Raw genomic sequence first — 21,135 nt, forward strand, 5'->3', positions numbered from 1 at the left:
ACATATACAACGTTCAACGAATTTGTGCAGAGTATCTGATTTACACGTGTAGGTACGCAATTTACGCACAAAATGCAAAATGACGTCGATCGCCGAAGACCGGCGCTACCTTTTCGTCCCACCTCACATAGATGTAGCTTTGTACCTACCTTACCTAAGTACAGGGTTTCTGGTGCCATTACTGGTCCACTGCTCCGTAAGGTAAGGTACCTGGTAAGTTAAACGTACAATAAGGTAGTGTACAACCTACACGTACAACGTACACTACAACGTACAACGTAAGGTACTCATCAATTTGAAGCTACCCTGGTCCAGGGTCCTTCTCCAGACCAGTGAAATCGTGTGCTTCAACCATCAACACGTCCAGCTTCGTTGCGACCCTCGTAGCATCGAACCACACGATGATAGTGGCAGTGCATCCATGCAGTCAATATATGGACGTCAATTAGGCTGGACCTGGCCCAAAAGGCCCCAGGTCTCGGCTGTCACGACTGCAAAGACCTCAATCTCCCGACCAGGCCCGGCCTTCTTCTCCATCCGAACGAACACTCGCCCTGCTCTCCATCCCGTGCGGCTGGCCCAACTGTCACTGCTACAGCAGCGGAACTACGCCAACCACAAGCTCGATTTTCACGCCATAGACCAAAAATGGCGTCACCAGTGGAAAGCACTCCGTGAATCCCAGTCCGACCCAGCCGCCAGCAATGGCAAGCTGGTGGATGATTCCAGGGTCAAATATGTCTTGCCTATGTTCCCTTACCCCTCGGGCACCTTGCATCTTGGCCACCTCCGCGTCTATACCATTGCCGATGTCATTGCTCGGTTCTACACCTTACGGGGCCACAACGTCCTGCTTCCCATGGGATGGGATGCCTTCGGTCTTCCCGCGGAGAACGCTGCCATTGAGCGCGGCATTGACCCAGCTACCTGGACCAGGACGAACATCGCCAAGATGAAGTCTCAACTGGACTTGATGAACGGTAGCTGGGACTGGGATAGGGTACGTTGCTGTGCCGGCCGTTCTTTCTTGTACTATTTGCCTTCCCCCATCCACTAATGTTTAATCTTGTGACTACAGGAGCTTACCACTTGCGAACCCGACTTCTACCGACACACCCAGAAGCTCTTCTTGATGTTACACGAACGTGGTCTGGCGTACCAGGCCGAATCCGAGGTCAACTGGGATCCCGTGGACATGACGGTGCTCGCCAACGAACAAGTCGACGCCAACGGGAGCTCGTGGCGATCTGGAGCCAAAGTCGAGAAACGCCGCCTGAAGCAATGGTTCTTCCGCATATCCGAGTTTCGAGAAGAACTTCTCCGCGACCTCGAAGTCCTGAATAAGGACGACGCTTGGCCTGAGAGGGTTCTATCCATGCAGAAGAATTGGTTGGGCAAGTCTACCGGCGCGACCATCAAGTTTCCCGTGCTGGCCATGGGACAGGACAGCCATGCAGCCATCGAGGTCTTCACGACACGGCCAGACACCTTGTTCGGCGTCCAGTACCTGGCTTTGGCATCTACCCACCCGATTGTCAAGTCCTTGGCCCTGAGTGATCCGGAGCTCCAGGCTTTCTTGGACACTCTTCCCGGGTTCCCGCGCGACTCCAAGGTCGGCTATATGCTGCCTCAACTGCGGGCCGTCAACCCGCTAGCTTATCACGAGGGCACTCCCGAGGCGACCAAGGCCTCTATTCCCATATACGTGGCGTCGTACGTGCTCGGCGACTACGGCGAAGGAGCTGTCATGGGCGTGCCGGGACATGATGAGCGGGATCACGCCTTTTGGAAAGAACATCGCTACGACGAGCCTGTGCGGTACGTCCTCGCCGCTTCGGAAGACGAGTCGACCACCGCGTTGCGCAACGAGCCCTTCGTCGAACATGGTGTCATGACCGGGCACAGCGGACCTTTCGAGGGCAAGCCGTCGGTTGAGGGATCCAAGATTCTCGTGGCTATGCTGGAGGCCGCCGGTCTCGCCAACCCCATGGACAAGTGGCGGCTCCGGGACTGGCTGATCAGCCGGCAGCGGTACTGGGGCACTCCGATCCCCATCATACACTGCCGTCAATGTGGTCCCGTGCCTGTGCCGGAGGATCAGCTTCCAGTCACCCTCCCCGATGTTCGCGATCACTGGACTCATGGGAAACCCGGCAACCCGCTGGAAAAGACCCCTGACTGGGTCAACGTTAGCTGCCCTAAGTGCGGGGAGGCGGCTAAACGTGAGACGGACACCATGGATACATTTGTCGATTCGAGCTGGTACTATGCCCGTTTCACCGACCCGCACAACGAGCAGCAGCCCTTCTCTCAGGAGGCGGCGCGGCAACTGCCCGTCGACCTCTACATCGGGGGCATAGAGCACGCGATCCTGCATCTGCTGTATGCGCGGTTCATCTACAAGTTTATGGCCTCCACGGAACTATTCCCCCCAACTACGGCAGCCAACGAAGAATCGACACATGAGCCGTTCACGAGACTAATCACGCAAGGGATGGTGCACGGCAAGACATTCAGCGACCCGTCTTCCGGCCGGTTTCTGAAGCCCGACGAACTGGACCTGAGCAACCCAGCAGAGCCCAAGGTTGCTTCGACCGGAGCCACGGCCACCGTTAGCTTCGAGAAGATGTCCAAGTCGAAGTACAACGGGGTGGACCCCACCGACTTTATCGCAAAGTATGGCGCCGACGCCACTCGGGCCCATATGCTGTTCCAAGCCCCCGTCAGCGACATCCTCAACTGGGACGAAGAAAAGATCATCGGAGTCACGCGTTGGCTAAGCCGACTGTACGACTACGTCAAGAGCCTGGCGGAAACCGAACCAGACACGACCGACTCGGATGGGTCGGCAACGGCGCACCTCAGGGAACAAGCAAGACGACTAGACGAGATGACGGAAGCCGAGCTGTCGAGGTGGGACGCCGACGCCGCCATCTGGCGATCGGTGCAATCGACCATCGAGTCGGTGACGGCCTCGTACCAGAAGGTGTACCCGATCAACACGGTGGTGTCGGACCTCATGGGCCTGACCAACACGTTACACGAGCGCAGCGAGACGGCCAGTGCGTTGGTGCAGCGCGAGGCGGCTTCGGCGGCCATCCGCATGCTGGCGCCCATCACGCCGGCTTTCGCCGAGGAGTGCTGGACCGTCCTCTACCCGGGTGCCAGAGGATCGATGTTCCAGACGGCGGCGTTCCCGGAGCCGGATGACACGGCGCCGCTCCTGCAGCCACGGAAGCAGCCTGTGGCGATCCAGATCAACGGGAAGCTCCGCGGGGTGGTGGAGATTCCCAAGCCGCCGGCGCGTCTGGAGGGCGATGCGGAGGCGCTGCGGGAGTGGATGGTGGCCGAGATGTTCAAGACGGAGGAAGGGAAGACGAAGTTCTCCGAAGGAGCGTGGGACGTGCGGAAGCCGAAGCGGGTTATCTTGGCTCGTGGAGGGAAGACGATCAACTTTGTAGTGTAAAATATCTCTTGTATTGCTATTCAGATGTAAGATACCTTATGGACGGGATACCGCGCGGGCCTGACGAAGAAAATGTGGCATTAGTAGAATAGATATCCTAGCTTAGTGAAGATGGGGATGGCCCTGGCAAGCATGGCGTCGACGTTTTGTTGTATCAGATGGTATCAGATTGACTATGTTTGTTGGTGATATTCATCAATAGGTGGACAGAAAAAAAATAAAAAAGGGGAAAGGAGAATAAAAATACGAAGGAAGAAAAAAGAAAGCAAAAAGAAATGCTCGGAGGCGGATTCGAACTGCCGTCAATGCAGTATTGTAGTAGGAACCACAATGCATCATCCTAACCAACTAGACGATCCGAGCGTCTGACTCGCCGCTGCTTGTTGGAAAACGGAGTGTAGAGAGACCTCAAGTAGCTATACTGGCCAGTCTTGATGGGACTCGTATGTTTTGTCGTAGACCCGGAGCTGTCGCTTTGTGGAGCTGAGCGATTTTTTCTCGACTTGAAATCCACCTTTGGGGAGAAAGACGCCAAAGTACGAATAGGAGGTACGTAATACGGAAGTACTCCGTACAAGAGTGAGTGGAGGCACAACCCCTATCCGTACAAGTACAAAAGCGGCTTCTTATTACGGTACGGACTTCAGAGCTTTAGTCAGGATCCGGTAAAGCTCCGTGCTCGGCCCCGATCTTTGGTTTTGACCATATTTCCCTAAAACGGGACCCTAAATACTTACGTACACTACGCTACGGTGCACCACAAGCACGATACTGTTATAACTCATTACCTAGTGCGCTTGGTCCACTTGTGAGACGCATACAACATATGGGCTCGCGACCTCTCATCACAGAGCTCAAGATGGCAGTATAAAACGTCCCTCCCATTCCTGGGATAGGTAGTGGTAGCTGTCGATCCTTTACAGTACGTTATACGAACCACTATCGCCGAATCATGAATCTTTCCCCTAGTGGATCACAACGAACAGCATGGGAAACGAACCGATCAACTCCCTACCACCATGTCATTTCCTGATGAACCCGTTGCCCATCTCTTGGGTTCAAATGGTCCGTTGATAGTCACACCACCCTCGTGTTATCTCATATCCCTTTCCAATAGCTTTTGAGAGGCCGACGGCAACTCGAGTGAACCACATCGCTGACAGCTTGTCCCAGGCCCGATTCACTCGCTCGCATACTCGGCCTCACCCGGCACCTACATCCTCACAGGCTCTTCCGACCGCACCATAAGACTCTATAACCCCTTTCCCTCAAAGCCAGAAACCGTCTATCCCACTCCTTCCACCTCCCACATCACTGCTAAATCCTCGTCATCTTTCCCTGTCATCCCCCAAGGCCGTCTCATCCAATCCTACTCCGCCCACGGGTACGAAGTCCTCTCGCTAGACGTAGCAGCCGACAACGAACGCTTCGTCTCCGCCGGCGGCGACCGCGCCGTCTTCCTCTGGGACGTCTCCACCGCCACCACCACCCGCCGCTTCGGCAGCACCGCCCACGGCCACACCGCCCGCGTCAACTGCGTCCGCTTCGCCGGGGACTCCGACTCCCTCGTCCTCTCCGGCGGCGTCGACACCACCGTGCGCATCTGGGACGCCAAGTCTGGCAACGCCAAGCCGGTCCAGGTCCTCGACGAAGCCCGCGACGCCGTCACCTGCCTCGCCGTCCGCGGCGCCGAGGTCCTGGCGGGCAGCGTCGACGGCCGCGTGCGCGCCTACGACGTCCGCATGGGCCGCTGCGTCGCCGATGTTGTTGGTGCCAGCGTGACGAGCTTGTCCCTCGCCCGCGACGGCCGCGCTGTGCTGGTCGGCTCGCTGGATAGCCGCTTGCGCCTTATGGACCGCGAGCACGGCACTTGTCTGCGCACCTACTCCGACCCGGCTTGGCGGAACGAGGAGTTTCGTGTCCAGGCCGTCTTGGGTGGTCGCGAGAAATGGGTGGTTGCTGGCGATGAGATGACGGCGGCTGGGGCTACCACAGGACCAGGACCAGGACCAGGGACAGGGACGGGAACGGCCAACGTTAGCGACGGCAAGGTGTGGGCTTGGGATCTTCTGACGGGAGAGTTGGCCGCTGTGGTCCGCGTCCCGTGGGGTCCCCCGGGCTCTGAGCCGAAGAAGAAGGTCCTCGGCAAGGACGGCAAGGAGAAAGACAGGACAAACGTCACGAGCTGTATCGCCTGGAAAGAAGACGGCTGGGGCGATCAGTTCTGTGTGGGCGGGACATCAGGCGTTGTCACCGTCTTCGGCACGTCTGCATAGAACATGCTTTGAAGGGTTGCTATCTCGTATCGGAGCTCAGCTCGAGCTTCGAGCTCCGGTTACCACTGTTGTATTGCGCGTCTGTATTATTTGTGTCATGATATTCCCCAATCATCCGTCTATAGAATCAAACACCTTTACCATTGCCGTGCAACTAGTACAACGCCCCAGTCCGACTTGATCGCGCAAGCGACGTGGTAGTGGTAGCCCACGAAATTTTACCTACCCTCCATTACGCCGGACACCCATTCGTGTGTATACCAGATGCCGACGAGAAAATGTTGGTCTTTCAGAGACCGAAGTGCATAATTCGAAGATTTTTGCACGGCACGCGTAACCATCAACACCAAACTTGCAGGTTCCAAATCCTGGTCAATCCATGCCGACATACTTGAACCAGTTCGGTCTACAGTCTTCCCGGTGGAGCCAGGACTCGCCGTCTGTAAACTTGCCCGTGACGCACCCGCGACACTTGGGCGAGTTGGGACAGTTGAAAAAGGGGATATGCTGGTAGCCGATGTCTCGGAACCTGAATCGCGCCACGCGTTAGCAACATCTTGCACCACTAATCCGCGAGGGAAACGGAATTGTCCCGGTATAGACTCACCAGTGTATCTTGCTCTTGTCCTCGAAGAGACCAAGCGCGATACTGTGGACAGGCGCATCACCCCATCTCTCGTAGAAGAACCCTCCAGCGCGGTCCAGGTGGTTAAAATAGTCTTCGTACGGTTTACTCCGCCAGAAGTTCATATCGGCAATCTCGAAATTGCTCCAAAAATGACAGGTTGAATACCCATTGGCCTGCTTGTTGTGTTCGGGCCGGCGAAGGCTGTCGGAGAGCCAGTCCAGGGCGTTATTCTTGTGGAGGTATTCGGGATGCTGAGCCAAGAACTTGATCGTCTCGGGCCACAATGTCGGAATGGATTTAGGAGCGTCGTATAGTGTGATGGTGAAACCGTATGTTTTATTATTGTCTTGCATGTAACGGAAGATGTCGTAATCGATGTCGCAAAAGAAGTGGACATCGGGTTCGACGCGCCAGTAATACCTCACGTTCTCGAGCGCGGGGTGCTTGTAGAACATGCCGCTATTCCAACGGCACATGGAATGGTACGAAAGCTTATCGGCGTACTGGATTTTGTTCTTTTTGAGTGTCTTAACAGACTCCTCATATAGGTCGTTATTAATCCATGATGGCATGTCCCAGTGTTCTTTGGGAATGAGTTCTAGATTCAGACGATTTCGGTCAGAAACAGATTCGGCGGAAGGGACGAGAGACACGATGAGTTTCCATCATACCATATCGGGTCTCTGCATTCGTCAGAGCACTTGTCTTCTCCTTGAATTCTTCCGTAAAGGGGACGTCGTTGAAGAAAGTCCACGGATAGTTGAACTTGTGATTCCATGTCCGTTCGAGATCCCTCATTGACTGAAGCATCCCATGGAGCTCTTCATTCCTAACCAAGGCCAAGATCGTCGCATTGATTCGTGCCGAGTTGGGAATGCCCGGCTTGTATTCATCCGAAGGGTACATCAGGGTCCCTTCGGGTTCGCCCGTTGCTGTTGGAACACCCAAGGATTAGCACTGCCAAACCACGCAGATTCACCTGAAGACCGGTTGCGGTCAACTCACGGTCTAATATTGGATCCGTTTCATGGCCGAAACGCTCTGGGAGCCGGATCTGGCTAGAGGACCCGAAGATCTGGTAGAGAAAGAAGCACCACAGGAATATCGATACAACGATGAGGGCGCGAATTGGTCGGGCAAGTGCCATGGTTGATGGCCGGTGGGCGTCGCAGAGTTGGCGGCAAGTGAGGTGTGGAGTTGGAAGGGGAAGGGGGCTTCACCCTTATTCAGCCATTGAGTGAGGTGTATCCGTATCGTCGTGTCGTGGGAGTATGGACCCGAGATGGATGGAATGAGGATCGTTCATTCGATCGAGGGCGGCGAAAGCCCAGGCGCAAACGAGTTGTAGATGGTCTGACTGGCCAGCTAGTGTATGTGTGAGAGAGAAGGGCGCAAGGTCGCGGTTGGGGGGGTTGGGAGAGGAACTACGGAGTGTCCCTAATCACTTTCGTAGTGGCAGCCAGGCCACATCGTCAAAGTCGCAGCAAGCTTGTGATTGCAAAAGGAGACGAATTACGAAGCAAGGTAATTTGGGAGCTTTGACTTCACGCGGTACGTACGACGTAAGTTTAGATCGAGATCGTCTGTGGCCAATGATGCGCCGGCTTTGGACTTTTTACTGGGTCTGTTAAGGTTTCTGGCCTGCCGTGACTCCTGCAAACAGCGGGTGTTCCCTGTAAGCCGTAATAAGCCCCTGTACAACAGTGTGCCTAAGAGGCTGCAGGGGCGGGCCGGACAAGTGTTGGCGCCCCTAAGGATCTTACTAAGCCGTCCGTCGCGTCACCTCACGCGTCTTCAATCCGACATCATCTCAACTTGGAGATATTACTGCTCAGTATCGCAGAGCCACGCTCATAGCTGAAGGCAGCTTCTCCCACAGCCTCTGTCTCGAGCGGGTCTGTTCTCGATGCATATTCCCTCACATATCTGAACCAATTTATAGCATGCGAACAACATGACCCACCTTGCCAAGTTGAGCGCGTTGACCGATGAGCTCGTCGAACTCATCACAGCAACCTCGAGTAAGGTGTGCATGCTTATATTTATGTCTAAACGATGATACGGGCCTCTTTCCCAGTCGTCAAGGCACCGAGCTGACTGGATTGGTTGTAGGTTGACCGAGACCGGTTTAACCTCTACCGAGAGTCCTCTATTCGTAGCTTGAGGCATCACAATTTTCTCCGCACCAACCAATTCGACGTCGAGGAGAGACTCGACGGACTCGAGGAGAGGTTCAGGATCCAACACCGTGAAGGTCTCGCCGATGCTCTCGGTCAGAGACTCTCCTCCTTGGCCCTAGTCCCTTCAAAATGGCACCCCGAAATCCTCCATTTCCTCCTGGAGGTAGCCGACCAGCCTGCGCAGAAGTCAGCCCTCGCAGCGTTAGACCTACTGAAAGAACCCGATGTTGACCCCGGCCCCCGTTTGACATGGGAGGATATTGCCAAAGAGGACGGTTGGCATGGGGATCCCGATCTGTGGAGGAACGTTGACTACTTGGACAGTTCCGACGATGGTCTTGATGACGCCAAGTCCGCTACGTCTCGGGAGTCCGAGGACACTTCACTTTCTGCACTGGACACCTCGCATGATCGAAAACCCGAGGACCTTCAGGTAGCCACGGAAAATCATGCTGCTCTCAAGGCTGTCCGCGAAAGCCAGTCATGGCGCCTTCCAAGGGCCGAGCAGGGAGGGACGGTGCCTTCGCGCAAAGTTCCCGTAACTGAATTCCAGGTGATACGCGAAGTGCTCTTTATGCTCCAGGGCCACCCGACGTCCCTCTTTTTGGAGAACAGACTCCCAGATACGAAGTACCAGATGGCCAATGTCGCCTGGGAAACTCACCGGGCATTGTCCAACTGGTTCGCCGAAGCCGGACGTCAACTGTCCGTCCTTCGGTCATTCGAAAGCAAGCAACAAACCTCGCCGCTTCTGCAGAGATTCCGCAGCAACGTCTCTACTAGTCTGCAATCTCTTGACAAGCACATATCGACCATTCAATGTCGCCTGGTCGATGCGCAAGAAGACACGGTTGTCAGCTTGATTGCGATTCAACAAGAGCTCAAGCCCCTGCTAGATCCGCTATATTCTTTATCCAATGTTGTGCGGGAGCAACAGGAATATCCCAATATTGGCGCATTTCGCTATCTGGAGCTCCTGTACCATCAGATTGGCGCTGCCCAGGCGTCCGACTGCACAGAAGGGTATCAGCTTCTCGGCCGCATATTCTTCGACTGTTTTCAGGTCTATCTGCGGCCCATCCGGCACTGGATGGAGGAGGGAGAACTTATACCGGGAGACAAGATCTTCTTCGTCTCAGAGTCATCCGCCCAGCTCCTTCGCAATCAGATATGGCGTGACCAATTCAAGCTGAGACGAACATCAAGCGGGCAGCTGCACGTACCCAATTTCCTTCAGCCAAGTGCTGCGAAGATCTTCACTGCCGGGAAGAGTATTGTAGTCCTCAAGCACCTCGGATGGTTCGAGCGCAGCCGGAAGCAGTGGACACACCCCGAGCCTCACTTGACTTTCGACGCCGTTTGCTCGGCCGAGCTGGGGCTTGCCCCATTCTCCGAGCTGTTCGGCTCCGCTTTTCATTCGTGGGTCCAAAGCAAGCAGCATGCAACCTCGGAGGCCCTCAAGCAGGTTCTCATGGAATCTTGTCGCCTGCAGGCAAATGCGGATGCCTTGGAACGACTCTACTTCATGTCCGACGGCGCGGTGGCGGACACGTACTGCCAGAACCTGTTTGCCAGAATCGATTTGCTCAGAACCGACTGGCGTGACCGCTATTTCCTCGCAGGACTAGCCCAGGAATCCTTTTCACCCTGCCTAGATGCACACCTGGTGACTTCGGCCATGACTCCGAACGCACAACGCATCGACCCTGTCCAGGCCCGAGACTCCGTCCGGGCACTTCTGCCAATGATTGGTATCTCCTACCGCCTCTCGTGGCCTGTGCAAATCGTTCTTACCGACGAAACCCTGGCTCGGTACCAGGCAGTGTTCACGTTCCTGTTGCAGATCCGCCGAGCAACCTCTGTTCTCAAAAGACCCCGTCTGCTCGACAAGCACACCTACGACACGGACAATGGGGCTGAGAATGTCGACTATTATGATCTGCGTTTCAGGTTCTTGTGGTTCTGTAATTGCCTGCAGACCTATCTGGCAACGCTGGTTCTAGCGCCCAGCATGGAAAAACTGCGTCGGCAGTTTCAGGAAGCTCACGACGTGGACACCATGATCGCCGTCCATTCTGACCTTACCAAACAAGTGACTGACGCGGCCTGCTTAGGCAGCAAACTAGATCCAATTCGAGACGCGATTCTTGATGTTTTGGACCTAGCAATCAGATTGGCACAGGAAGAGGCCCGGAAGGACGCCCAGAACGCGCGGGAGAAGCGAGAGTTTTCACGAATGTCAGTTATGGTGGCGTCTCCACTCAGAGGATCTCCCAAAACCAAGGGTCCCGGATCATCTTGGCGGTCTCAAGATGGTGATGGGGACGACGACCACGACCACGACGATGATGGATTCGCCAGCCCCGCGGCAGGGTCTTCCTTCCGAGAGAAGAGCTATATTCATTCGCTGAGGGAGATATCCGCCGACTATAACCGGCACCTGCGGTTTATTTGTGGCGGTCTGAGAGGGGCTGCACGAGCTTCAGGGAAGGACGCAGCAGTTAAATGGGACATGTTGGCCGAGATGCTAGAGGCAGGGATACGTGAAGAGAGATGATTATCAGGGAGTAGGTAATTACCTAGGCTAGTGCCCAGCCGTGCCAAGTTATAAGAAACTTGGATTTCTTTCTGCGGCAGCGCTCATCCGGGGATCTACATGGATTTTCCCTGATTTCCCAACGCAAAAGGGGCCATACATACGGAGTCTCAACCCCTGCACCTCCCAGCGGGATCGGGGCAATCCCCGGCGAGTGGAACTTTACGATCGGGTCACCCAGCCATTGAGCCGGGATCTGTTACTGAGATACCCACGATATTACATACGGTTACCTATTCGCAGTCCACATACCTCGCCCATAGACACCCATAACCTCGACTCCGAAGCAGGGTCTGCATGCTGCAGGATGTGGCCTTGAGTGGGGCACCGTGATCCGACTGGTACATATACGTGTACGTACGTACGAAGCAGGGAGTGAATCTTTATTTTCTTCGGGTTGTTTCGTTACGCGGTAGGAATACATAACTCAAGCAGTCTCTGTAGGAAACAGGACAAGAACAAGGACAAGGGGCGTGTGAGGTGGGCCGCCCTTGTTTCTTCGGTACTGTACATTCGAACCCTTTGCGTTGCAATGCCAACCGACGGGCTGACAAGCCAGTGCCAACTACCACCATGTAAGACCCCTAATCCGTAGTCTGGTGATCCGAAGCATGTGAAGGAGGAGAAGGCAGAATGTCCGGGATAGGACGAAGCGAACGGAGATCCAGAACGAAGTCGTCCCGCCAAGCTTGCTCCGTAGAAGTTCACCCAGTTGGAGGCACACGGCACAGAACGTTGGCGAAACGGAGGTTCCATATTGGGAGATGTCTCGCCACGAAACGGTCCCATGAATTATGTCAGCACCATATCGCCTTCCGTCCAGAAGGAGCTGACATAATGATCTTGAAGTCACGGGACAAGGCTGGCTAGCCAGGCCTAAGGTAGTGGCTGGTGGCGGCAGTGTGGGTCACATACTTCGCTTCGTACTCTTATCCTCGACAAACTTAAAGGTACTTCGTACAAGGCTTATTATAAGGAGAAACATATCGAAGTTCAACTCTGAACTACAAACGTCGCCCAAACATAACCACACACGTCTTCTTCCCACCCACGACTTACAATCTCGGACATTACGACTCGCTCTTTCATTTAGCATCTACGGCCTTACGACTTTGTAATCGACGCAGCCCGAACGTCTAGTCAGCTACCCTCCGGCAGTCGCCCACCATGTCTGAGCGGAAAGTGACCACCAAGTACTACCCCCCCGATTTCGATCCGGGCGAGATCGCCCGGAGGCGCGGGCCAAAGCAGACAGGACCTAAAGTCCAGGCTGTCCGTATCATGGCGCCGATGAGCATGAAGTGTACTACATGCGGCGAGGTAAGTCTTTGCATTCTCGACATCACTTCTATCCAAGGCTATCATGACGTGCTAACTGAAATGCGGTAGTACATTTACAAAGGCCGAAAGTTCAACAGCCGCAAGGAGACACCCCCAAACGAACGCTACCTAGGGATCCAAATCTTCTTCTTCTCCATCAAGTGCACGCGGTGCTCGGCTGGTAGGTCCCTTACATTCCCCACACACTTCCTTATATATGAGAAAGACCCTCGAGACTAACAAAAGACGGGTTCAGAAATCATCTTTAGGACGGACCCCGCACGAAACGAATACGCCATGGTCAAAGGCGCCGTTCGGAACTTCGAACCCTGGCGCAACCGCGCGTCCGAGCAAGAAACAGTGGAAGAGCGCCTCGACCGGCTCGAACGCGAGGAGGCCGAGGCCGCAGGCGAAACGGCAGAGGAGCGCGACGCCATGGCCGACCTCGAAGCCAAGAACGCCGACGCCCGCGCCGAGATGGCCGCCGCCGATGCCCTCGACGAGATTCGCCAGCGGAACGCCCGCATCCGGCGCAGCGAGAAGGACGGCGTCGACTTTGCTGACTATATCGTGCGGCCCGAGGACGAGGAGCGGGAACGGCAGGAGCGGGAGGACGAGGAGGCCGCACGCCGGGCTTTCGCGGCGGCGAAGCAGCGCGCCAGGGGAGGAACGTTGGGAACAGAGGAGACCGTGGAAGTGGTGGTAGAAGAGCAAGGCGGACATGGACCGTTAGTTGGCACCGTGGATGGGTCATCATCATCTTCTTCTGTCGTCTCTCTATCCTCGAGTCGCAGTGAGCAGTCAGACGCCGCTGCTATGCCCCCGCCACCTCGGCCACCGACCTTCAAAAGAGCGCCCAAGAAGAAAGTGGACTACGCAGCCAAGCTGGGCATCAGAAAGAAGACACCACTAGTATGAATGTTGATGCATGGACCGGTATTGAAGAAGGAAGACAAAGGAAAGGCACGGGGTCGACAAGTGCGAACTTCTGTTTTGGAACGACGGGCGTTATTATGGCCATTTGGGACACGAGGTTCATCTCTCACTGGGGGATGTCCACATAGTATGCACGACCTTTTTTAAATAAACTACCGATATGCATCGACCCACGATATTGGCCGTACTTATGAAGACGATGCCTTCTCTGCCATCTTTAACAACCCCACTTCATCTTGTCATGCGGTGAGGGGCTACCACGTGTGTGTGTGTCGGAAGGCCCCTGCATGATTTCCAAGTTCCTGTGCAAGCACCCCCGTAGCGAATGGCTTCCGAGGTTAACCTTTGTGATATCTTTCTGGTCGGACGAAGCCAGTATACTTTCCCAAGGAGCAAGCTCCTACCACCGAAATTTAGGCCGTTGGATGAAGATGCGACGATTTCTATTCAAGGCAAAACACGGGCGGCGATGGTGGCAACGAAAATGGGAGGTCAGGAGTGATCATGGTAGTGGACGAAAAAAGAGAACACCATTCATTGCCACTGATCGTGTATGCTGACTAGACTCGTGTTGCTGTTCGTGATGAGTCTTCAAATACGTTTCCAAAACGCCCAAACGCCGCGCATGTACGTGAACCCAAGATAAAACTTCAATCATCTCTAGGCCCAGATTTCAGCTGGTGCATCCGTCCTTTCGGAATGTTGGGATTCGCCCCCGTAATGATCAAACTGCCAGGCTTCTCGTCCTCTCATGGTTGCTGCTGGGAAATGTGTTCAAAAGTATGTGCGAGTCGCCCCTTCGTGTCCAAGCAGTTCGGATCGACATGTGGAGGAAAATGGCGAGTATTGCGGGACGACATCCTACTGACAACACTTCTTATACCGAGGCAATCATCAGGTGGACAAGCTGGCCGAGTTCGTACTTGACGATGCGCTGGGCGCTGACCGGGCGCCCTGTGGCCTCCTGTGGGAAGACTGGCCGGCAGCTTCCAGTAGGCGCTTGGTGTGTTGGTGCATGGACCGTTGGTAGGTGGATAGATCGGCAGGAGGAGACTGAGAAACCGGAACGGACCCGGTCATTGTGGTGATACCGTCCTGATGACCTGGCATGGCGAGATTTGGCCCAAGACCGAATGGATTTGTATTTGGGAGGTTTAGAGGAAGAGTGCTCGAAATGACTTTTCGAGAGCGACGTAAGAGGAGTTAAAAAAACGCTTGATAGTGTGATAGATTCGATCGCCGATATTGACAGAAAGAAAACTTTAGTGGATTGGAGTGACGTTTCGGTGTTGTTTGGTACTCGACCTTGGGATAGACAGCTTTTCACGTCTACTTCTGTAGAATCATGAACGGGATGGGACAGGTATGGCAGAGTCGGGGCAAGGGGGGGGGGAGTCCTTTAATAGCTTGGCCAAGGGCAAAGTGTACAGCTGGGTGGCGGCAGCCTCATAGGTGGTTACTGACGGTGTAGGTAAGACTAGGTGGAAGAGCCAGTTGACCACTTAGACGAGAACATCTTTCTCCAGTGGATACAGGGGTTCTCTTCAGGCGCACTCATTAATTTACGTGTACGTTCAGTCCCTAGTCGTCCCATGCCTACACTTGGAGACAACACACCCCTCTGACTTCACAGCCATTTGAGAGGATGCTACAGGAGTAATTATCGGCATAACTTCGTACTATACGTCGCACGGCAGCAACGGGCAATACAAAGAGGGCGGGTCGAACGACGATCTGAATGATGTCTGAGAAAGGGGGGGTGTGAGGTATGGACGAAAGTACGAAGTAGTTGGGGCCAAGCCTGGAGAGGTTTGTTCTTTAGGTGTGGGAGCAGGCTTTACACTAGGATTCGGTACTGGTGTAGGTACCTAGGAATGGACGTGCTCAGTACCTAAGGTAGGTAGGTACCTTATTAGGCAACGGGAATTTGGGACAAGACGGACAACACCGGGTGAGGGGGGCTCGAGTACTGCCAATGGGCCTGGAACAGGGTGTGAGGGAAATGGAAATGGAGGAAAGAAACATGTCGAAAAGGGTAGGACCCTGCAAATCCTTGACACAAATGGCGCCCGTGAAGTCAGAATCACGCGACTAAGTGTTATTTTAGTGGTCGGAGGCGACTAAGGGCGGGTCGAAGCACCTGCTTGCAGCGTTAGCGTCTTGGCGAATGGACAAAATCTGCAGGGCACCTAGGTATGTACGTCCGAAGTACAAACAACTTACACAAACCCGCATACCTTATTCGCATGCCTTCCCACCTTCAGTAAGAGTTGACAGGAGGACGGAAGTATGCATTACGGCCCTCCCCTTCAGGTATTTGTGACAAGTCTCGAGTATCTAGGTACATATGGTCGCCTTCAGGCAAAGCTTTATGATGTCATTGGTTAACAAGTCTTGGCGTTTTCTTTACTATGTGCTAGGGCCACTTCCCCGCCAATGATTTGTGGAGGGCCTGATTGGGGGAGGGGCTGATCTGTTCACCAGTCTCGTTGGACAAAGTACGCAGTATCCGTAAATGGTTTGCATTCGGAACGGGTATGAAGGCTGGAAGCCTTTGGCGTTCCTCCCTACAAATTCTGGGGTTTCTTGCCAGTGGTGGCCATGGGCGAATTTAAATTTGACATGTTGTGAAGAGCTGTCTCGACTTACGGAGTAGATCTGAGGCGCTCCGGATGGGCGTCTCCGGTCGAGAGTATCTCCGGTTGAGAGATCTCCGGTCGAGAGTTCCCTTCTCCGGGACCCTTGTCCCCTAATTACAAGTCCGCCAAAAGAAGCTTGCAATTTTGCGACCTCTACGGAGTAGGCAAGATACCCAAGACCATCGTCATCCTTTACCTATTCGTACTTGTGTTGGGTCCAAGTTGTATTATGATCATATACGACCAAGGAGTTTTCATTGGCGCTTGAGCCGACCCAACACACTCCCTCCTATAATCGTATGGAGTACCATAGACATGGTAGGCGGGTACGAAATGGGACCACTTCCGTCATGCTACCCGCAATGTGTGTCGCCGCCCGGTGCATCTTTTTGACGACATGGGCTGACGATGATTGCAAATTTCAGATTTCAGAGGCGAAATTTAGGGCCATGGCTTGACGCATTAACCCATTGAGCCAAAATTGCGCGGGAGACATATGTACTCATCCTTCTTTCACAAAAACCCAAGTGCCATGTCCGATGTCGTTCATAGGCGACCTGTGAGGTCAGCAGATATGCTTAATCATTCAATTTTTGTCTAATCACAGCATTTATACGGTCTCCACTTGATAAAACCGCGACTCGATACAACGTATGTGCCTTCTTTCGTCACCGTTTCCCTCTGGCCTAAGGCGGCTGCTTCGTAATCAAACGGTGTGACGACGTGACTGTATTATCATGTCAGACGCCCTAGTAGGTATAGACCTTTAACCCTATCGTTATATTGTCCCTCACCGCCCATTGCCACAAAGTGTCCGGTTGAGGAGGGATGCTACCCTTTTTTTCTTTCTTTCTTTTGTTTTGTGAGGCATACTGCATCCATCTCATGACATATTGCTTTCCGCGATCGGCAGCACCTGTCGTCACACGTGACGACATGCTTCATCTTACTCTGTAATTACCCACAGACCAAACATCGCCAGGCGCCTCATTGCATTTTTCAGCCTTACTGCAATTATCCCGTGTGCTTTATTCAATAATCGGGCGCTAAAAAACTCAAAATACCAGCCCCGACATGTTACTGGGTCTATTGGGAAACAGCATGACGGAAAACGTCACACTCGCCCTTACTCGACTCACCTGCGTATTGATTACGAACACCCCTTACAACCTACGATGCCTGTCTCGGTTTGAGTTCCAGCTTGATCTCCGACTACCCGCAGTAGCATCTGAGACAAATGTGACGGTATCGGTAGCACTCGTGTCTGAGCCTGAGGATGTCTGTCGTAAGATGTGCCAGCGCGCACGGAAGCGCGCCGGTGCAGATGGAGATGACCATCTCCACGATCCATTAGGAACGTAACCTGTTTCCCCTTCTTCCGTGCGCTAACTTCCGGGAGCAGCAAAATGGAAGGCGTGGAAAGCATCTCGAGGCTCTTTCCCCGCCTTGATGTCATGCTCTCCCGCTACGACGACCAACAAGGCCGTCCCAGCGCGCGCCACCCGAGGGCGTCATTAAGATGGTCGCGATATTAGCGGACAATGCTTGCTTCTCTTCTTCCTCGAAAGATAACTTGTTGGGGGACTATGGAGATAGGGAGAGATTGTCTCATCAATTGAGATCATGATGGCATTGTGCCTGGCGGCGTTATCTTTATGTCTCCCGAATATGCTGAGGGTCCGGTCCTTGCTGCAGTCCATCGGTTCCAAGATGACCTTTTTCCTTCACTTTATCTTGACGACACCACACCGACGCTAGTAGATACCACCTAGCACCATGATAATTGGAGGGGCGGTGGGTTGTATTGGCAGTTTAATTGCCCCAATACCCCGTCTCTATTATTACATCCGAGGAGATATTCACAATGGCGGAGGGAAACAATCCGGACTTGGTTTACAACTTGCAGCTCGCAGCATAGTGGCTACGCAGTCCGAGCTTCATATACGACATTATGGAGGGGGGAGCAAAGTCCCGTTGACATATCATGATGCCACAACACTGCAACATTCTGGAGACGTGATGCAGCACCGAGATCGATGGAGCTACAGAAACCATCGGGGAGGAAGCCCCATCAAGTGGCTATATGGGCTAGACTTTCGGATCTAGCGATCGATTATCGCTGGCACAGTTGTCCGACATCGAACTCCCGAAGGCAACTCACTCTTGCACAGCTAGTCCTAGGAAGCATGAGTTACGGGAGAGAGATTGACTGGCGACACCTGGGACACGCAGCTCGCTCCGCTCACTATCCAATATTCTCTCGTGTGGTCAGCGACAAGGACTCTCAACCTGAGAGCTATCGCAACTTCGTCAAGAAGCTGAGTGTGTTATGGCATAGCATCCTAGCTGAGTATACTGACCAAAAGCTCACGGTAGATACTAATTATGGGGGAGAGAACTTTCGTGTGCTGTGCAGCCAGCGGCCGTCGCTTGCGGAGTCTTATCACGGGCATACAGCCCAGTATCTCCAGATCCAGGAAGAAGACATCAAGGAAAGTAAATAGGCACACTTCCACGATCTCAACGAGACGGTACTTGAAGATTTCAGAACAGCGAGTAAATAAAAGGCCAATTAACCCCTAATTTATGTTATACTCACGTGTAGCCATGTCCTTTACCTTAAGGTACCTTATACAATTAACCACCTCATCGAGATCCTCTTCCAGAATTAATCATACTACGACCTATTCTAGCGGTGCCTCAACCGTGAAGAAATATAGTCACGTGATTCGCCTCGCCCTGCCGTCGACGAAACGGTCCGTCTCGACTTGCCCTGCCTGTCTCCATGTTGGTGGAGCGAGCGGAGATCAGGTAGTCAGTCCGTACTGCAGGGTCGGAGATTACCATACATAGCTCAGGATGCGACCAAGCGTAATATCCAAAGTCCGCACCGCGCGGTTGCTTTTACTGAGTACAAGTGGTGCGTCCCATTCACCCCCCTGCCGCTGCCGCGCGCACGGCCCTGCTACGCAGAGGCATGCATCGCTTCACGATTTAGCATAGCAAGGCCATAATTAGCATTTCGCATTCTATCGCGAAGGTGATTATCAACTTGAGGCGCAATGAAAGCTCTAGCTATAACAACGCAGCGCCTGCTTCAGCCCAACTGCCTGTTGAGTTCGGTATTTATTTTCATCGGTTCGCCTAGGTGAATGAACAAGCATCGAAAAGAGACATAGACTGTATAGACATTAGTCTTCTTATAAGCCAGACAGCCCTCTCGTGCCCCTTCCCTCGTCTCGACTCTATATCTATTTCTTCCTCGCTCGGCCCCAGCCTCTTTCTTTGACTCTACGGCCAGATCTTCGAAAGGTTCTTCTTCCACGATCTCGGTATGAAGACTCTTATAGTTCTGGGGGCGGGAATGGTGGGTGTCCCTATCACCCACTATATCCTGCAAAACGCTGTCCCCAAAGCCAAAGATATCAAGGTCATTTTGGTGACGCCCAATACAGATCAGTGAGCAACCGCATTATCCAATCGGATTTTCCTGTATCTGGCAGTAAGATCGGGGCGACGCGACACGGGGGGAATTCGCGTGAAGAAGGCGCCAACGCACTAACACTCTCCCGCATGCAGATACTGGAACCTGGCGTCCGTCCGGGGAATCGTCCCAGGCCAATTCTCCGACGACATTCTCTTCACCCCGCTAAAACCCGGCTTCGAGCAATATCCGAAGGAGAATTGGGAGATCGTCTTCGGCAAAGCCGAGTCTCTGGAGCCTGAAGCGAACAAGGTCGTCATAGCGACCAACGATGGTGGACACCGGTGCATCTCCTACGACGCCCTGGTCGTCGCCACGGGCAGCAGGGCACGGGACGACATGCCATGGAAGGACCTCGACACAACCGAGAAGACCAAGCAGGCGCTGCAAGCGGCACGAGATCAGCTCGCCGCGGCCAAGACGGTGGTTGTAGCCGGTGGCGGCACAACGGGCGTCGAGACGGTGGGCGAAATCGCTTTCGAGTACGGGGGCAAGAAGGAAATCTACTTCGTCATCGACAAGGACCTCCCCCTGGGCTCCCAATTCCGCGAAGACGTGCGCAAGGGAGCCAAGAAGGAGATTGAGCGCCTGGGGGCCAAGATCATCACCAACGCACGTGTCACCGGCGTGACGCAGGCCGGGGCCGGTGGGAAGAAGAAGACGACGACGCTCCAGCTGACCAAAACAACCGGCGAGGTCGAGACGCTCGAAACCCACGCGTACTTCCCAACCGTCGGGGTCATACCCAACACGTCCTTCGTTCCCAAGGACATGCTGGATGCGAACGGGTGCGTCAAGCAGGGCAAGGACCTGCGGGTGCCGGGTCACAAGAACCTGTTCGTGGTAGGAGATGCCGGCAACTTGGAGGAATCGACAATGTACCTCGCGCAGCGACAGGCGCAGCACCTGGTGAAGGTCCTCGAAACATTCCTAGTTAGCGGCGAGGGCGAGATCGCGGGCGAGATCGAGGAATACGTCCCCGAAAACAAGGTGGTCGGAGCCATCACGCTCGGTCGAGGCCGGGCAACGGGCCAGATGGGCACATGGAAACTGTACAGCCTCCTTGTGTGGTGGGTGAAGGGTCGGTACCTGGGAACCAACTCCAGCAAGGCCATTGCCGCGGGGAAGAAGATATTTTAGTCGTTGGCCTGGACGGATGGATGGTGTGTTTATGTTTGAGATGCATGCTATTGTCGGCGACATTTTTTCTTGGTTTCTGTGGCGGACCTTTCAGATGACAATAGATGAGAAACATGGGTCTCCAGTGTTCAGCTTCAAGGCGGCTCGGTTGGTAGGTAATTACATACGGTATTCCTGATTCCTGATGGAGTTGGTTTACGTAAGGTAATCTGTCAATCGGTCCAATGTCTCGCCAATCTGTACCACACCGCCTTCCCACCTCGAACTAGCGTCAATTCCACCAGACTACAAACATCGCAGAATTGGATTTTTTTCCTTTCCCTTTTCCTTTCTTCTTTTTTTCTTCTTCAGATCAAAAAGTAACCAGAGCTGCCACGACCAGCACCACGTATCCCACGGTGTCGCGTTGCCTTCTTCAAACCTTTGAAGATGCTCTGCAGATTAAAATCCCTTGAAATTAGGAAGTTTCT

The 21,135-nt window shown here is 53.9% G+C and overlaps 10 protein-coding genes and 1 non-coding gene across 11 annotated transcripts; 8 read left to right on the forward strand and 3 right to left on the reverse strand.

Moving 5' to 3' along the window:
- Window positions 1-332: 332 nt before the first annotated feature.
- Window positions 333-3,846, forward strand: SODALDRAFT_310401 (leucyl-tRNA synthetase). Its single transcript, XM_028609138.1, has 2 exons — window positions 333-1,000; window positions 1,079-3,846. Exons 1-2 carry the CDS (start codon window positions 422-424, stop codon window positions 3,464-3,466), a joined length of 2,967 nt encoding a protein of 988 aa, XP_028466939.1. The 5' UTR covers window positions 333-421; the 3' UTR covers window positions 3,467-3,846.
- Window positions 3,743-3,829, reverse strand: SODALDRAFT_t111. Its single transcript has one exon. It is a non-coding gene; the product is annotated as a tRNA-His (tRNA).
- A 411-nt stretch (window positions 3,847-4,257) lies between the features above and the next one.
- SODALDRAFT_294397 (WD40 repeat-like protein) lies at window positions 4,258-5,894 on the forward strand. The gene is made up of 2 exons (XM_028608749.1): window positions 4,258-4,531; window positions 4,640-5,894. Exons 1-2 carry the CDS (start codon window positions 4,486-4,488, stop codon window positions 5,740-5,742), a joined length of 1,149 nt encoding a protein of 382 aa, XP_028466940.1. The 5' UTR covers window positions 4,258-4,485; the 3' UTR covers window positions 5,743-5,894.
- A 220-nt stretch (window positions 5,895-6,114) lies between these two features.
- Window positions 6,115-7,517, reverse strand: SODALDRAFT_275584 (glycolipid 2-alpha-mannosyltransferase; the record flags this gene model as incomplete). The annotated part of the gene is made up of 4 exons (XM_028607987.1): window positions 6,115-6,271; window positions 6,350-6,968; window positions 7,042-7,302; window positions 7,376-7,517. The coding sequence occupies 4 exons, from the start codon at window positions 7,515-7,517 to the stop codon at window positions 6,115-6,117; spliced, it is 1,179 nt and encodes a 392-aa protein (XP_028466941.1).
- Window positions 7,518-8,226: 709 nt separating this feature from the next.
- SODALDRAFT_378248 (Spc97/Spc98 family protein) lies at window positions 8,227-11,984 on the forward strand (the record flags this gene model as incomplete). The annotated part of the gene is made up of 7 exons (XM_028614968.1): window positions 8,227-8,396; window positions 8,483-11,093; window positions 11,188-11,318; window positions 11,410-11,487; window positions 11,598-11,626; window positions 11,706-11,721; window positions 11,847-11,984. The coding sequence occupies exons 1-7, from the start codon at window positions 8,325-8,327 to the stop codon at window positions 11,982-11,984; spliced, it is 3,075 nt and encodes a 1,024-aa protein (XP_028466942.1). The 5' UTR covers window positions 8,227-8,324.
- Window positions 11,985-12,084: 100 nt separating this feature from the next.
- SODALDRAFT_294406 (DUF572-domain-containing protein) lies at window positions 12,085-13,608 on the forward strand. The gene is made up of 3 exons (XM_028608750.1): window positions 12,085-12,466; window positions 12,536-12,647; window positions 12,723-13,608. The coding sequence occupies exons 1-3, from the start codon at window positions 12,314-12,316 to the stop codon at window positions 13,382-13,384; spliced, it is 927 nt and encodes a 308-aa protein (XP_028466943.1). The 5' UTR covers window positions 12,085-12,313; the 3' UTR covers window positions 13,385-13,608.
- On the forward strand, window positions 13,602-14,560 carry SODALDRAFT_359005 (hypothetical protein; the record flags this gene model as incomplete). Its single annotated transcript, XM_028614142.1, has 7 exons — window positions 13,602-13,648; window positions 13,682-13,720; window positions 13,820-13,893; window positions 13,991-14,029; window positions 14,067-14,228; window positions 14,290-14,405; window positions 14,441-14,560. The coding sequence occupies 7 exons, from the start codon at window positions 13,602-13,604 to the stop codon at window positions 14,558-14,560; spliced, it is 597 nt and encodes a 198-aa protein (XP_028466944.1).
- A 423-nt stretch (window positions 14,561-14,983) lies between these two features.
- Window positions 14,984-17,032, reverse strand: SODALDRAFT_359006 (hypothetical protein; the record flags this gene model as incomplete). The annotated part of the gene is made up of 11 exons (XM_028614143.1): window positions 14,984-14,998; window positions 15,095-15,218; window positions 15,324-15,383; window positions 15,829-15,987; window positions 16,052-16,151; window positions 16,248-16,304; window positions 16,372-16,443; window positions 16,559-16,598; window positions 16,714-16,768; window positions 16,915-16,957; window positions 17,011-17,032. The coding sequence occupies 11 exons, from the start codon at window positions 17,030-17,032 to the stop codon at window positions 14,984-14,986; spliced, it is 747 nt and encodes a 248-aa protein (XP_028466945.1).
- An 83-nt stretch (window positions 17,033-17,115) lies between these two features.
- On the forward strand, window positions 17,116-17,799 carry SODALDRAFT_359007 (hypothetical protein; the record flags this gene model as incomplete). The annotated part of the gene is made up of 3 exons (XM_028614144.1): window positions 17,116-17,399; window positions 17,444-17,563; window positions 17,718-17,799. The coding sequence occupies 3 exons, from the start codon at window positions 17,116-17,118 to the stop codon at window positions 17,797-17,799; spliced, it is 486 nt and encodes a 161-aa protein (XP_028466946.1).
- SODALDRAFT_152963 (hypothetical protein) lies at window positions 17,788-18,620 on the forward strand. The gene has a single exon (XM_028606878.1). The coding sequence runs from the start codon at window positions 18,078-18,080 to the stop codon at window positions 18,543-18,545; it is 468 nt and encodes a 155-aa protein (XP_028466947.1). The 5' UTR covers window positions 17,788-18,077; the 3' UTR covers window positions 18,546-18,620.
- A 516-nt stretch (window positions 18,621-19,136) lies between these two features.
- SODALDRAFT_294409 (FAD/NAD(P)-binding domain-containing protein) lies at window positions 19,137-20,774 on the forward strand. The gene is made up of 2 exons (XM_028608751.1): window positions 19,137-19,500; window positions 19,621-20,774. The coding sequence occupies exons 1-2, from the start codon at window positions 19,376-19,378 to the stop codon at window positions 20,663-20,665; spliced, it is 1,170 nt and encodes a 389-aa protein (XP_028466948.1). The 5' UTR covers window positions 19,137-19,375; the 3' UTR covers window positions 20,666-20,774.
- Window positions 20,775-21,135: the final 361 nt, after the last annotated feature.

This window comes from Sodiomyces alkalinus (genome assembly GCF_003711515.1).
Source record: "Sodiomyces alkalinus F11 unplaced genomic scaffold SODALscaffold_4, whole genome shotgun sequence".
Lineage (NCBI taxonomy): Eukaryota > Fungi > Ascomycota > Sordariomycetes > Glomerellales > Plectosphaerellaceae > Sodiomyces > Sodiomyces alkalinus.